This window comes from Pyrgilauda ruficollis, unplaced genomic scaffold (genome assembly GCF_017590135.1).
Source record: "Pyrgilauda ruficollis isolate IOZ18807 unplaced genomic scaffold, ASM1759013v1 scaffold43, whole genome shotgun sequence".
In the NCBI taxonomy this organism is placed as follows: domain Eukaryota; kingdom Metazoa; phylum Chordata; class Aves; order Passeriformes; family Passeridae; genus Pyrgilauda; species Pyrgilauda ruficollis.
Genome location: NW_024525823.1, coordinates 5,774,971 through 5,791,600, shown reverse-complemented (window position 1 = coordinate 5,791,600; position 16,630 = coordinate 5,774,971). Strand labels below are relative to the sequence as shown.

At 38.5% G+C, this 16,630-nt stretch overlaps 1 protein-coding gene across 3 annotated transcripts in view; it reads right to left on the bottom strand.

Annotated features, from left to right (window-relative positions):
• LIN28B (lin-28 homolog B) overlaps window positions 1-16,630 on the bottom strand; it is an 85,840-nt gene that overhangs the window by 27,939 nt on the left and 41,271 nt on the right. For all 3 annotated transcript variants that reach the window (XM_041478142.1, XM_041478143.1, XM_041478141.1), the window contains exon 3: window positions 10,095-10,279. In XM_041478142.1, coding sequence (XP_041334076.1) covers window positions 10,095-10,279 — 185 coding nt within the window. The remainder of the gene's footprint in view (window positions 1-10,094; window positions 10,280-16,630) is intronic.

Here is a 16,630-nt window from a genome sequence, read left to right as displayed (position 1 = left end):
TGTGCAGTGTTCCACTTCCTCCCTGAAACTCTTCATCCTCGTCCTACAGTGCAAACAAAAACTAGTCCAAATCCCCAAACTAATGAAAAGAGTATGCAGGCTAATTTTTACAAATCCTATTATCTACCAATTCAGTATTCGAAAGAGATGGAAATAATTCACACTGCAATAAAAGCCTGTGAACCCACATGTGAGTTCTCCTATTCCGCCTTTTCTCATCTGCTGCATGAAATACAAATTATTGTATCCTTCTTCCTTAGCCTACTGAATTTAATGCTTGAACCCACCACTAAATCCAGGTAAATCGTGAACACAAAAATATTGATTTTGGGGCTCTCACTAAGATCTCTTTGTGCACTACAAACATTAATTACTTTGCAATGTCTCTACAAAATCGTGTGGTTTATTTGGTCTCAGAGAGAAATGCACGGGATTCTGGAGCACAAGAAAAAAAAAGCCAAAATGATTTTCCAGAGGAGCATTATTCTAAATGCCCAATTTGAAATACCATTGTCCTTGGAGCACATATTGTTTTACAGCACCTTTATATGCATTTAAGGCTAAGCTCAAACTGAGCAACTGTGAGGGCTGCATTTGTTGGTTCTGCAAAACAAACTCCAGATGTGTCACATTTGTCACCTGGTAAACAAGGAACACACAATAAGCGGAACATTGCAGAAAGTCCCATTTCAGGTCAACCCTCCCAGATCCACTGGAATCACCATAGCTGTTGCAAGGCTGCAGAGCAGGAGCTCACATACCACCTGTGCTTCAGCTCTTGACTTGCAGTGATTTTTCAAAATGCAGGAAAATTCAGTTGAATCCCTGACTCTGCGCGTAGGGAGATTCAGAATTTTCTGTAGTCCCTGAAGAGCAGCAGAACTACCAGCATTGAGGTAACCATTTGGAGTCTGGAAAAGGTCTGGGCTTCTCACATTGACACTCTTTTCAGTGGTCTGTTCTCCCTTCCTTAAGTCCTTTCTCATCCATCTCCTTCCTCATCTTCCCTGTGTTTTTTTTTTCCTATTCCTGCTTCTTCCTAATCTTCACCCTATCTTTTATCCTTGAAATATCTTCCTATTACCCTGCCTGAGGGATTGTGGATACCACAGGAGCATTTCTATTTGAGCTCCACTGTCTCTGCACTGAGCAGCTTGTCATAACCACAAGAAGCAACTGCAAAGTCCCACTCAGTCCTGCTACTTCTGGATGGAGGATGCCACATTGCTGTGCAGGGGTGGCTTCAACTGGTATGTTTTTCCTGAAATAAGAGTCCCTTTCCTTGTGTAAATATGCCCTTACAGACTCATGACTTCTTTCAGGACACAGCCTGTGTGTCATTATCTGCTTGACAAGTGCTCTAGCACAGGTGCACTTTTGGGGGTGGGGGCTGCACAGTGGGAAGAGCAGCATCGTGCCTGCACCACCACTATGGAGATGACTACCTCCGTGACACATTCCTCTTATATAATGAGCTGCTGAGCTTCTTGGCAAAATAAGATATTGAAGTAAATTCACATTTTAAATTATTCATATTTAAGTAGGTTTGATCTTTAAGTGTCAAGGACAGAAGCATGAAGCCACAGCTAATAAAAGAAACAGCTGTAGTGATTTGGAATTACATTACCACATAATCTTTATTAATTTGAAGTTAAAGGGCTCCAGAACTTTTATTCCTTCTAAAGAGCGTCAGATTCATCCACAGTGGTAAATCAGAGGCAATGTTTCAGGGGTATTTGATTGAGCAGATACACTATAATTAATTTTTCTCCAGCTTTCAAGTTTTGGCATCTTTTTCAACAGGCCAAAATATATGACAATTATTTCTAGCAACAGAAATCACCATTATAATCTGTCCTCAGTGATGTATATTTATTACATGTTTTGAGTATGTTTGCTAAGTGATGCTGGAGTGTAACATATATTAGAAAAAAAAAAGCAAGGAAATGCAATTGTTTTCCTAAAATAGAAGATTTGGGGTTTAATTGTTTAATTATGCTGAATATTTCTGTCATAAAATACAGCACAGGCAGTCTGCACCTTTCGAAAAGGTAGCTTATCCCATGAGCAGGTCTGTTCCCAGTTCATTGACAGCTACAGCATGCCACATGAGCTGAAAGCAGCACAGTCTGTAGCCAGGACCAGTATCAACTTAAAAACAAAATTTTTACAATTGGGAAAGTATCTTCAAATAATGCTCTGTTCCCTACTATTTTCAAAGCACAAGATTAAGTATTTACTGATTTGGCCCCTGAAAATGTATGCACTTTTTTGTTTATTTTTGTCTACTTGAAAATAGTATAGTAGTAAGAAATTAAACACTGAGAAACAAATTTGAATTAAAGAAGAAGATGCCAGTTATATCAGGAAGATTTTTTAGAAACAGAATGATTTTTTGAAAATTATTTACTGAGATACTTTTAACATATACTCTACTGGATTTATGCATAACGTCTGTTAAACTGAGCAAAGTTCTCAATTCTTTTTTGCTTCTGAACTCCTTCTGGTATGTGCAATCATCAGTACAGGTCAGAATGCAGTGGGATCATTAGGTGTATCAGTGCAGGCAAAGGCCTGAATATACACTGAGAGTTTACTCTAAATGAGAGAGACCTCACCCCTTGATGAGAGTGGAATAGCCAGAAAACATGAGGCCTAGAGAAGACATCCGATTAAAGAAAAATATTCTGCATTCCAAAAACAGTGTATGTACTTAAGAAACCCATCTGCTGTGCAGGGACAGCTTTACTCTACATGAGGCTGCATAGAAATGACACCTTCCTACTCACTTCATCTGTTCCTGGTATGTTTTCAGAATTGAATCTACTTACTTTAGCATCAAATTTGGATTTCTTATTATAAACACTGTGAAAAATTTGGGGCCTCTCTCGTCTTAACTGCACATGCATACAAACAGATACCAAAAAACTTTTTCAGGTTCTACTCTGTTCTTAATAAAAGCTTGCAATGATGAAAATCACACTTGGATATTGCCTAGCGCTATCATGGCTACCAGGTTCCAGGCTCTTCCCTTGGCACAGATATTTGCAGTTACTTGAAGCACATGAAAAGCCCCACCAGAAGACACGTGATGGAAAGGCAGCATATATTTTTGCATGTTTTGATGATCTGTAGGCCTAAGTGCAAAGCCCAATTCCTGCTTGCACCCAAGTGTGCAGGCCAAAACACTGCATGGTCATGCAAGTTCACCAGCAATGGAGGATCTGAAAAGAGATCGTACTTTAAGTGGCCTTGTGATGAATTTGGTAGTTAAATTGTCTGAAACCAGAAAATGGCCTTTCAAATGAATGAGGAATTGCTTAGATAAGCACCCAGCACATTACAGTGTGTCAGGGTACCCCAAAATATCTAACAGACCTTGGATCAAATTAAGCTTTGTAGCCTGCATCTAACTATGGGCACTTGGCTTTACAAATCTAACCATGATTTAAATTTTTGAATGGGATTTCTTCCATGTCTTCTGAAAAACAGAACCTTATATTCAAATATTACATATGCTGTTATTCACAACTGTAATCATTTCTACACTTTGCTTCAACACGCAAGCACTGATCTTTCAGCTCTGCATCCTGGCTCCTGACTGTTTGAGCTACTGCTGAGAATTATGGAAGAGAAATCCAGTATCTTTTGAGAAAGGCAGCTCCCAGCACTGTATGCTGGATCTGGGGGTAGAAGCTAGCCTAGTTGTGGCCTGATGTCTTCCAAAAGGTGAGATTTTCCTGCTTCTGCTCTCACTCTGGAACACTTTCCCACAATTCTACACCAGGCATTTCAGGAAGACAGGTTTAGTTACACCCTGTACCAGAGAAAAAATCATGACACATAGTGTGTGGTCCATAGGTTTTGGGAGCTATACACACCAAGCAGTGGCAGTTGTTTTCTCTTTTCTCCCTTAAGTCACTTACTTTTCATTTTTGTTCATGCCAAAAATACTTGTTCTTGAAGATATGATTCTGTTCTTAGAGTGGACAGACCAAGTCCTGGAAGCACACTGTGTGTTTCTTAAGCAGGAGGGCTGGGACTGCTGAGCTCCCTTTAAACACAGATGGATGATGTAGATTTTCACAAGGGCTATCTAATGAATATATGCAGTAACACTTTTCTGAGGCTTCTGACTTAAGACTTGGATGGGTCTGCACAAAGATGAGCAAAGATTAACCTCCTGCCCTAGAGATCCATCTCCAAGCCAGCTTTCAAGCCTCCAATCCACAGCACCAAGTGGTAGCTATTTTTAAAGTTACCTACTTTTTAACCCTACCAACAAGACCCTCTGGTGTTCTGGTTTTATCTCACTCTTGGAAAACCCAAAATGTTGCTAAAACTTCCAAACTGTTGCAAACCTGAGGAAAAAAAAAGGATAAAAACCTTTGTCCTTAAAGTTTGCAGCCCTGTGAAGATAAAACCTTCTTAAAGTACCTGGGGTATTGCAAAGCTCTCAAGGTGGTTTTTTTTTGTTTTTTTTTTGTTTTTTTTTTTTTTTTTGTTTGTTTGTTTTGGTTTTTTTTTTGTTTTGTTTTGTTTTTGTGGTTTTTTTGTTGTTGTTGTTGTTGTTGTTTTTTGTTTTTTAAATTCAGAGTTCTGCAGTTCCTGTTACAAGCACTTCATGTCAGTTTAGTGGCTTATTATGGCACAGTCAGCACATACCGATCCTAAAACTATGTAAGGATGCATAACTCAGAGTGGTTTATCCCCATTCTAGCCCATTGTCTAAACATGCAAATTGTTAACTCTATAAAACTCTGCACAAATAATACCAAGCTTTGCTTGAGGATCCAAAAGGAAGTTGCATCCAGCACATTCAGGTACTTAACACTTCATCTAATTGTCTTTTGCAGCTTAGTTGTTGATACTGAAGGAATGCTTAAACCACTATTGCCAGAGATAGAATGCTATACCTCCCTATTTTTTACAGTCCCTCCTTAAATATATGCCTGTGTTGGAAAGATGATAGTAGGCCAGAGGGACCTCATTTCATATGGCAATTTTCACATAAGAGAACAAAGTGATGGCTGTCTTCCCATTCTAAGTTTAAAAGGTTGTCTCAGACAACACTGGAAAGAGCAACTGAACACCCAACAAAATCATTATGATGCAGGGAAAGAGCAAACAGTAAAGAAGATGCCCTATGCTTGAAAAATAGGAAAAGCAAGAATAAAAATTGGAATGAAGAGTTTCTTGTCATCTAATACCAGGTGCAAGGGAGCCAGGAAGGAGGTGTTCATGTTCTAATTGCTGAAACACCACCCTCGAGTAAGGTCCTTATGCAAGGCCGTATTTCTAAGAAACTGGTGCAAACCATGCAATTTTTGCATTACTTGTGTGTCAGCCTCCACTTTAAAAAATGGCAGAACTGTGAATGCAATCTACATTGAAGAGGAGTAGGAAGATTTCATCGTTTCACAGTAACAGGCTGACACCATTTTGTGCCAACTCCCTGAACTTTGTCCATTTCCCTGGTTGGATGACTCAAGTTTGCTCATTCCCCACTTCACCCCAGTGCTGTTCAGGACCTGCCCAAAGTGGATCCCGGGGCTGGCCAGGTGGATTTATCTCCTTTGTTGGAGCTGTGTGTGGTGACAACCAACTTGGCCTTGCTTACTCTCAGCAGAGGGACTAACAGGCTTTCCCCACCCGTCTGCTGAGCACGGGTTTTACGTGCTTCTCCCATGTTGGTACTAGCTCAGGGCTCCCCTCCCCAGCCCATACCACTCCCATTATTCATATCTCCTTCACAAAAACCTGCTCGGTTCAAGCCATAGGAGGCTTTTCTATGAAAGTTAGATTATACACTTGAGTGTGATTCAATCAGTAGGGATGGAATTGATATAATATCAAGTTTGAAGTAACTTTGCTGTCCTAAACTAGCTCTCCTAGTCCATTTAACTTCAATTCAAATGTCCTCCATGGCATGCCACCATGTGTCATCCCTTCCTGCATCACACCAGCTTAGTGGCTGTTTGTGCAGAACACAAGCTTTTAAAGAAGACCTTTAAGATTTTCTTAATATAGTCTGACTTCAGATCATCCACAAAATGTCTTCAGATATTAAAACCATTTTCTGTCTGACTCAGACACAAACTAGTTTTAAGTGACAGTTCACCCAGGGAGAATTACATTATTTAATTACAACCCCTCCTTCCCTAAGTGGCTGTATTTCCACCCTGTGGGTGGTTTAGAACTATGTTCCTCTTCATTTGAAAATTATGGGTTTGGTCGCATTCAAGAGTTACTGGTGAACACCATTTATAACATCTTAACACAAACCCACTTCTTTTCAAATTGTTCCTCCTTCATATTTATCTGTATTGGAAAAAAAGTTTTCAAAGTGCTGTATCTATGCTGCACTCATTACTATTCAGCCAGCTGAGCTACAAATACATGGCTGTTTCACCAGTCATACCCCAGGGTGTAATTCAGCATCACCATTTATCCAGTGGCAATGGTTCTGTGAGCTCCATCATTTCAAGCAGCTCCCAAATCCCTTCCTCACTGCTCACTTGCAGGGCTGCACTATAAACCAAGCCAGTGAAATGTTTCATGTCAATGTCCAATCTCACAATGTAGTACTTATTTATTACATGTTTAAATCTAAGCCACTTACTGACACAGGTCACCTGTACTAGAAAGTTTCCCTGCCACAAGAGTGATGTTAGCAGAAGGTATGGGACAACTGAAATGGCATAAATTAGAACTGGGAGACGGAGTTATAATCTTAATTATTTCTTCCGTGTTCCTTTCTTCTTGCTTTATTTTATTGCTTCCATTTGGTGCAAAGATTCAAAACCAAAAAAGGAAAAAAAAAGAAAGCTGTCAAGCTCCCTATCTCCCCCAAAACACTCCACATGAAGCAAGTGCCAAGCTAAGTAAATACTGTATAACAGACACTGCTGAAAAAGTATCCAAGTTTGAGCTCCTAGCAGAGATATTTACAGATACTACTGGGTAATACTTCTAGGCCCCAAAGATAACTCTAGCTTCTAGTCCTGTGAGCGTCATGCTCCTTTATTAATATTGTTCCAAAGGTCTGTGGGTCAGATTATTTAAATATACACTGCACTAAAGAATATTCAAATATTCTCCCATCTATATAAATAATTACAACTCATAAAACAGTCCTTTACCTGGTTTCATTTTAAGTGATATAGAAACACTGGGAGTGCTTGCTCAAAAAAAAAAAAGAAAAAAAGAAAAAAGAAAGTAGCATAATATTTTCATTCTTCCCTTTTCTTCTCAACTTTACTCTGAGATGTTGGGTTAGGTTCTGATTTAATTTGTTCTACTCTAAACCACAGATGTGCCTCCAAGTTATTAAGTACTTGATTAAGTGTGATTTCAGAGTACTTTATCTTTTCTGTACCAGATCCCCATGGTCATTCCTAGAGAGCAGCACAGCACACTTTTGTGTCAGCTCACTGCCAAAACTGAGCAAAGCACACTGCGTATGGAATGTGTTAAGAGCTCCAACAAAGCGAGCTGCAGCTGGCTACAATGCAACTCCTCACAAATATTATCACACCAAGGTCCCCACAGCAACAATACTGCAAATTACAGGGGACCCTGAGTCTACCATGGAAGCCTCACAAAATCCACCAACACTGGAAGTCTCAGTGTCATGATTTTTTTTTCCTCCCTGTCTGTACACATTGCTGTTTTCCCTTTTTTCTCCCCCCATCTTTGGAATCTCTAACTCCTCTCAGTAATTAAGAGTAAGAGAATCCATTCAAATGGGATCCAGAAAAAAAGATGCACTGAGGCTGGGCCCTCACACTCTTACATTGGTAAGATAAAAAGAGATGAACACAAGAAGTTGGAATTAGCTTTCATAATTGGAGGCAGTTCTCAGTACAAGAGCAATCTTCAAGAAACTTTGCACTAGACATGTTGGAGGTGCACCTTTTTTATTGTCTAGGCATTCAAAACTAATTTTCCTTCAAGCAAAGACACTGCTTTTCACTGAGTGATAATGTCAATTCTACTTCAAACATTTCAAATTTCAGCCTTTTTTTGTGTCTTATGACTTAAGTGTAAGAATTCTGAGACAGAAGTGGGTAGATGTTTTTGCCCACATTTTCACATTCAAATTAATTCAAATTAATTTTAAATTTTCCCTTTTTTTAAAGGCAAGTGAACATTAGAGAGTACACTGTCTCATAGATCAGCCCCCCACACTGTTTTTCAGGGTATATCTGTTCAACTTTTTCTATGCTTCAGCTATGAAAAAACATGACTGAAAGCAGAATTCACCTCATTCCATTTTAGAGATTTGTAAGGGAAGCACCTACAGGATCGGAGCCTAGGATCCCTTTGTAGTCCCTGAAGAGGAACTACAGTGTAAGGTAAGATTCAACCCCAACATTTTATGTGTTTCCCTAGGATGAGATGAATTCCACTTGGAAAGTACTGCTTTCCCCTGCATCTACTACACTGTATACTATAGATTGTTCAAATCCCTGCCTCTTTCAATATGCAGTCTTCCCTGACTGCCTACAACCAGCCCATTTAAATGTCAAGGTTTTTGAAGCAAGGAAGCAAGGACTGTCTTCCTTCATATACATGTGCAACAAATAGGTAAACAGGATCACACCAGCATGACTGTGGCCTTTATTTGCTGCCAAAATATGAAACATCAAGAACAGTGGTAATGCTAATACCCTAAACAGATTAGCAATTAGAATTCATGGAAAAAACCAATGATATTTAAATAAGAATAATACTGAAAGCCTATGGCGAAAAAAAAAAAAAAAAAAACAAAACAAAAAAAAAAACCAAAAAAAAAAACAAAACGAAACCAAAACAAACCACAAAAAATCAGGCATTGCATGCAACATGACTCTATAAGGCCAGATATGGAGAGCAGTCAAAAAGAAAGCTTTGTCCAGCTTACAAAGTCTCTCCTTGTTGTGGTTATGGACTCTGATCTGTTACAGCAGCAATAAATTTTGTTTATGGCTTTTAGCTTTTACAAAGAAGGTGAAAGAGGGACAAATATCATGTTGTCTCCAGTCCTTAACTAAAAAAAAATTAAAAACGGGTGGGGGGGACAAAAAAAAAGGGCCTTTTAACAGAGGTGAAGACAAGTGGAGTTCATCTGTAGCTAGTAAAGGTTCCTGATCCCAAATTTCTCAAACCTGGGCTACACTGCCTTTCCAGGTGACCCTATCTTTCCTAAGTTACTCTTTGCTTCAGAATGTGCAAAGGAAGAGAGCCATCACCTCTCAGTCATGCCATACATTAAATACTGCAGGCAAAACCTGGCTGTTTAGATGTTCTTACTAGGATCCTCACAAAGTGTGTATTCCCCTTGGCATCAGTCATTATAGCTACTGCATGAGGAACAGCATGAGGAAAAAAGGGTGAATTCACCTAAACAAATAAATAAATAAATAAGCTAGCTTTCGAGCAGGAAGGCTGTCCTTGGTGAACTAGGTGCAGGTGGCTTTGTAGTGAAGAGGATTCAGAATTTCTTGAAGCCATCAGAAGCAGAAAATAAAGGGTAAAGTGCAGCGCAAGTCAGACTGCTCCACATGTGCAGAGAGAAGTGCAGCAATCAAAATTAACCAGAAATTTGTAAAGCATTATTACAACAGCCCCTCAGACCGCCAGGAATTAAAACCTTTGGATACACCTTATACTCTGCTCACTAAGTAAAATATAATTAACCAAATTATATACATCTCAGCTCTTACTGCAGCACCTACATTTTTTTCTATATAAAACTACTGATGCAGTTTAATGATAGTTTTGATCGTCTGTTTAGCATGCACAATTCTCATCCTAACATGACATTATTTCACCTGTATTCAGACTGACCTCTCCAGTCTAATAGCAATATCTTCAAAATAATATTATATTCCTCTGCAGGCTTCCTCTAATTTAATAAAACCTTCTCAAGTAAAACTAATCAGTGGTTATTGATGTAGTTGTATAGATACAGCTTTAATAAAATTAATAAGCTACATGTGAAAGCCAAATTTGCATAGAAGGGTTTCCTTTCACAAACAAATACTGAAAACATAATTTCAAGAAAAACTTGCAAAGGAAAAGAAGGGGGAATAGCAAAGTAAGGTAATTACCTATCTCCCTTTGGTTTTCTTTTTTGTACTGTCTTCCCTTTGGGTCGTCGTTCACTTCCTAAACAGGGGCTCCCACCAGGGCCTGTTACCCGTATTGATTCAAGGCCTTTGGAAGATTTCTTAAAAGTAAATTCCACAGGTTCTCCTTCTTTTAGGCTTCTAAATCCTTCCATGTAAAGCTTACTCTGTAAATAGGAAAAAAATTCTTGGTTACCATTGCCTTAAAAACAATATTTACATTTATAATCGACAGGACAGATTTCCCCATCTACAACACATAAAAGTGGAGCAACAGTTTCCTCTGCATGAGCTGTAGCAGATGATAATATAAATTATACTCATGGGTACATTGAAAACCCCATTCAACACTAAACAAGTAAAAAGAACCTATTTTCAGTATCAGCAAAACTGAAATAACATTTTCCTTTTCCGTGATGAATGCTATAGATGAAGCAGAAGAAATGCTGTATTCTTAAAACCCTTAAAAATTCTTAACATGTCTCAGGAAGTGAAAAGGTCTGGAAAGAGAGCAAACTAATTTACGATCAAAGTTTTAATAATTTGCATTCTTTATATCTGAGACATGGGTCTACGACTCTGAAAATGAATCAAAGATACAGCAAGCATGAGAGACATGAGGAAGGCACTCTAAACAAAGTCCGCTGACATGGAAAATTCAAATATCCCTAGTGAGCTGCTGAATTTCTGATGACTACATCAAAAATCTACCTAGCATGATTTATGTATGGGTTTTCATTTGCATTCACAGAAAAGAAAATTTTTACCATCAGGGCAAGTGAAATAAATACAGATACATATTTTAATGTTACACTGCAGTAGAAAAATCTTGGACAAGCTGAAGTCAACAGGAGCTTACCAGTGATTCTAATAAAATGAAAATTTTCATTACGATTCCAAACAAATTATGCGCAATAGTAAGTAAGCATTCCAGGACAAATCTGATTAATCAAACTCTTAAATGAAATGATAATCAAGTTAAATGACAGGGAGGTTTTTAGGGGTGGTGGAGATAAAGTGGTTGCAGTACACTTTTATTTTAGAAATTACACAGTACATGAATGAAATCAGTTGGACTCACAGAGAATGTTAAAAAATACATTCAGAAGTCTTTCAGGAGAGTTATAACACATAGTTTCTTCCTTTGCTCATGAATTCCTCAGAGGAAAGAGGAAAAAATGTATCCTGACTGATTCTTAATCCATTCTCTAGCATTCACTTGGCTGAACCATGGAGTCAAGAAGGAAATCTTCACTGCAGGTGCCATCCCAAATCAGTCACATGTCAAAAAAAGCCAAGTGACACACAGCTTGCATCTGTTACTTGACAAGTGCAAGTAGGAACATGTACAAATCAGATGGCAATCCCTGACACGGGCTCCCTGTAACCACTCACGGGAGGTCTGCAGCACAAGACACTGTTTTAGCAGAGCACTAGAACTGACACCTACACCGTTCATAGCTAGCATACAAAGAGGGAGCTGGCTTCTTCACAGCAATGCACAGAGAACAGGACCAAGAGCAAGAGCAGTTCCCCTTGAGCTGCTACAGAGCAAACTAGCTTCAGGCACAAGGAGAAATTGCTCACTATAAAAAGAATTAAACAGAGAAGCCCAAAGTAATAGTTCCCTTTGCTGGAAATAGTTAAGACTCATCTTACCAGAGCACTGAATAACCCAATCCAAGGCCCTGCTTTCAGCAAGATGTTCAACCAACCAGATGAAATGAAGAGGAGCCTTCCAACCTAAGTTTTCCTGCGATTCTGGTATCTTAACCCAGCGCTGGTGAGACTGGAGAACAGGATAACAGTCCCTGGTTCTGCAGCAAAGCTACCTTGGGGCACCTGCATCACTTCTCCCTGTTTTTCTGGAAACGAGTGCCACTGCAAAGTCTATTTTTCACAGCACTAATAAGATAAATTATAAATTACAAAATAATTTGGAATATTTATTTTAATGAAATCATGTGAAAGCATGATATGCCTCAGCTTCCTGAAACCCCAAGCCCTCAGTGCACCCAGCACAAGACACTACTGCTGCTGACTGAGTGGCGTGGTTCAGGTGCTTATAATTTTTTCAGTAGCCAAAAGTAACCAAGAACACAGGCTTCACTCATTAGGACAAAGGCTGGTTTTGCTTATCCAGTTGTGCAGTTCTAGTAGACACGGCTTTTGCACACAAATGTAACAGTGTGAAACACGAGACAAACTGCTGATTTTATAGGCTAGAGTTTGAGCACTATTTAAAAGGTAGGGGGAATAGCATGGAAGGGCTGTGGGACAGAAAGAAGAAATATATAGTATCTGTTCTCTGAATCATTACCTTGGGTTTTTTTAAATGTTAAAATTTAAGGTATGAAAAAATAAATATGCAAATGTTAATGCAACTGGAGGACAGTAATTGTACACAAACCAATGAAACAAACCACCCAGGCGGGCAGCATTATTTCAAGCAAGCTCTCCACTTTGAAATGCCTGTATAGCAATAGGGGGATCTTTGCCACAATGAAGAAACATCCAAGTTCAGAATGTTCAGAACCAAGAGAAGACACCACCACTCCTCAAGTGGAACAACAGACACTGCCTGTGGCGTGAGCCCATCTTTAGGTCTGTCCACAACTCTTCAGTCTTCTGTGGCCACCAGGGAAATCTTGAAGAAAGGAAAGAACTGAACAATGTGTATTCTGTCCTAAAATAAGCACACAGTTGAATGTTCCAAAACCAGACAATGAGTACAACACAGATGGGTGCTAATCACAAGGAAACCTCAAAGGCATAAGCCCATATTTTCCTGCAATACTCAACACAGCATGGATGCTTGTCTACTTGTTTAATTACAACTTAATGAAGAAACAGTTAAGTCTCACTAAGAGTTATGCATTTTTTCCTCAGTTTCACCATTATTTTGAAATGTCAGAAGGTTAATATCTGACACAGATAACATTGTCTTCTACTTTACCTCAAAATAAATACTTGCTTAAAATGCAACTTTAAAGCAGGGAATTATTAGTATTCTAGAATGGTTTTTTTTCTCATTTCACTGTTAGCAACAGAACTTGATTTCTAAACAAAGCACTTTATTTACAAGAGATTTTTAAACATTTAGAAGTAAAGCAACAATCATGCTTTCATGAGTCACATGTTATGCAGGTGTACATTTTTTGCATGTGTTTCTTTCGAGCACTTTTAACAACAAAAAATGTTGAAAAAAACCCACTTCAAATGACTTGCACAGTTCTCTCCTTGAGTAGATCTCAACAGCTTTTCAATGATAGAGATGGATTTGGTGCTGTCTGACTTAATGTGCAAATGTATAGCTCATGGTGAGATTCTCTGAGGGTGCAGTAACAAACAATTCAAAGCCATTGTGAAAAAATGGCATTTGGAAACCAGCAGAACAAATCTAAAACCTGAATCCCTCTTAACTTGCCTAAAGAGCTGGACAAAAAATGTCTGTAAAGTTGATAATTTAATGTTGAGAGACCTAGCTCAGTATTTTCCTCACATTACTTAAACAAATAAAACTGACACAATTAAGAGCAGCCAGAGTTTCAAGTCAGTGAACCATTTCTAGAGCCCTGAATGGGATGTATGGGCACACCGCCAACAAACAAAGAGAAAAACTTAAAAGCAACATGCTTTTCCTCGTTTCTCTCTTTCAGCTGTCAGAGACTTTACTGTTATTTTTACCAGCAGTCAATACAGTGGTTTCAGACTGGAGCTTTATTTTCCTCTTTTTAAATTTGACAATTCAACAGGACCATTTATGGTGGGGTTTTTCTGGTTTTTTTTTGTTTTGGTTTTTTTTTTTTTTTTTAATAGATACCCTAATGTAAAATCTCACACATCTCTGTTACAAGCAATGGCTTGGTCCAAAATGCTGGCAATCTCGTAGTAGTATTGGTAATAACAAATATGAATAAAAAACACCATAATCACAGGTTCATGGAAAGCATGGCCTACTACAAAACAAAAATCAAAATCAAAACTTAACAAGTATAAACTGTATTAGCAAAATGGTCCTCAAAGAAACACACCAATTCCTGGGCAGTGTCAGGGAGCTTACAGCTTTCACCAGGCTCTACAAAAGAAAGGAAGTTTGGAATTAAGGATCATTACAGGGGCCCTGATTGCCTCAGATATGCGTGCATTACTTTTAATAAGTGTGGAGAGTAAGTGCCTCATCACAACTTTGCCATTTCTAGTCAGGGCTGTGAACAACTGCTGTTGCAGACATTAAATCCTTTAGAGGGATGAGGGGGAAAAGTTATTTGGTGGCATTCTGCTTACCTCGTTTATTTTCTGTATCTCTCATTTCTGACCCTTTTTATCTAGTGATTGATTGATTGCTTAGTACAATGACCAGACGCCACCACTATGCTGAGTTTCCCAAAGTAAGAAAACTGTTTTCCCTCCAAAATCATCTACAATTAAATCCAGACATGAAGGAAAGCATATTCTAAAGCCCAACAACAATAAATATTGTAAGAAAATCTCTCCAAAACAACCTCTCCGAGTTCCATCAAGAGCCATCAACCTTTCAGCAAAGCAAGGGTACACAGTCAGAGGACCCAGAAGTAAAACAATTTACACTGGATGCACACTAGTGCCCTTCCTTGCATTAGACCAAAACCCATGCAGAATAGTATCAGTTGCGTGATACAAGTCCTGCTACGAGGACTTTTGCTGTTGACCAAAAGTTCATTCTAGGAGGTTTGTGAAGACCATGTATTTTTGCAGGCAAAATGCTAAAGCCAACACAAAATTCACTACCCTGAACAACAGCCCCTCCAAGGGCAATGTGAAGCTCTGCTGCACTAACACAGGATTTGAAGACTGGGAACTCGCAAAACACCTCCACACTGCTCCTGCTGACCCTCAAGGGCTTGTTCCTGCTCCTAGAGGCTTGTCTTGCACCAAATCTGGCACTTCTTTTGGTCCTCCCCATAAGCCAATTTAACTCACTAATCTGACAGGAAACAAACTCAGTTTAAAAAGAAGGGGGGAGGATAAGAGGAAGAGGAAACAGAGATAGATTTTTGTTTTTCCAGTGAGGTAAATCTATTCACAGAGAAGTTCAATGAGCTCTAGGGCATACACAGTGGAAACAGCAACTTTTTGAGATGAGAATGTGCTCCTCAATATTTTATGTAAAAAAAAAGCAAACTCTACAGCATTATACGTTTGTTTTCAAAGCTTAACATAACACAAAGTAACTTTCAAAAAGCTACAAAACACCACTTCTCAAGGATTTGCACTTCAGCTCTAAGACAAGGAAGAGCCATGTACACTACATATATAAAATATTTATGAGAAAGGGTGAGCTACTGCAAGTAACTTTACAGTAGGGAAAGAGCTGGTATGTAGGCAGTAACCACATGCAGCTGGTACACTGCAATTTCACACCTTTATTTACTTGGAATTTGTTTCTGTCTTGAATTTCCACCATGACCGTAGTCATGTTCATAACCTTGTTTCCATTCATCATCCTGTCGCTGTCCCCACACTGTTATTTTTCTTACTGAGAACTGTGCAAAGGTATTTATTTAACTTTTGAACAAAAGGCTCTGTCTAATTCAAAATCACCCTCTCTGTACAACAGAAGGATTTCTTCTTTCTCAATTTATGTATCTAAGAAACTTCTATTAAGTGCTTTAACTTTTAAGAAGTTTAAATGAATTCTATCTCAGCTTAATACTTACAGTTCTTGTTCCATCACAACTTCCAAGAAGTGATTTCTTTTGATAATCTATTCCTTTTTTGCATTACCTTTTCTCAACACAATATCCCTCCTAAGAAAAGGGTCTCTGCTAGAATGATTAGGTAATTTGCCACAATTCTCCTTTTCCTTTACTTGTGTTTCAAGTTGAACCTTTTCTCTATTTAAGTCTCCAGTACTTCACCTCACCTATGTTTACTAAACAGTTCCCTTAAATTTACCATATGTATCTGAAAACAATTACAACTTTCTGTCATTTCATTTAACTTACACCAAGTAAACACAGTTCACGTTTTACCTCCATTTTTTAAACAAGCATGTTTTCTGTATGGTCAGCAATTCCTTTCAAGCCCAAAATAACACAACTTCTATTCTGAATTACTCTTTTGGTAAGAAAGCTATTGATGTTTGTGTACAGAAAAAACACATTATTGTATTATAGTATTAGACATATTGTCTGTATATAAATCTAAGCTAGAGATCTACAAGTCTCTCATAATTCCTTCACAAAGTGATTTTGGCCAAACAGATTCTACTGTGTCCATGCTACTCTTTGTTTCCAAGGTGCCAACTTCACTGATGAAACCTTACCAATTTTCTGCATAATTTTAAGTATTTGTGTTCAGGCTGTGAATGCAGTTTGGCCACGTTCTCTCTGTATCTGGTTACACATCCAGGAGTGGCTGCTCTGATTTTGTATACTAATAAAAAGAGCCTGGATATTAAACATATCTTTTGCTTTTCCTCCTCACCTAACCCTCTTTTCCTGCTTTAGTAAGTGCATTTTTGTTAGTGTAGCACC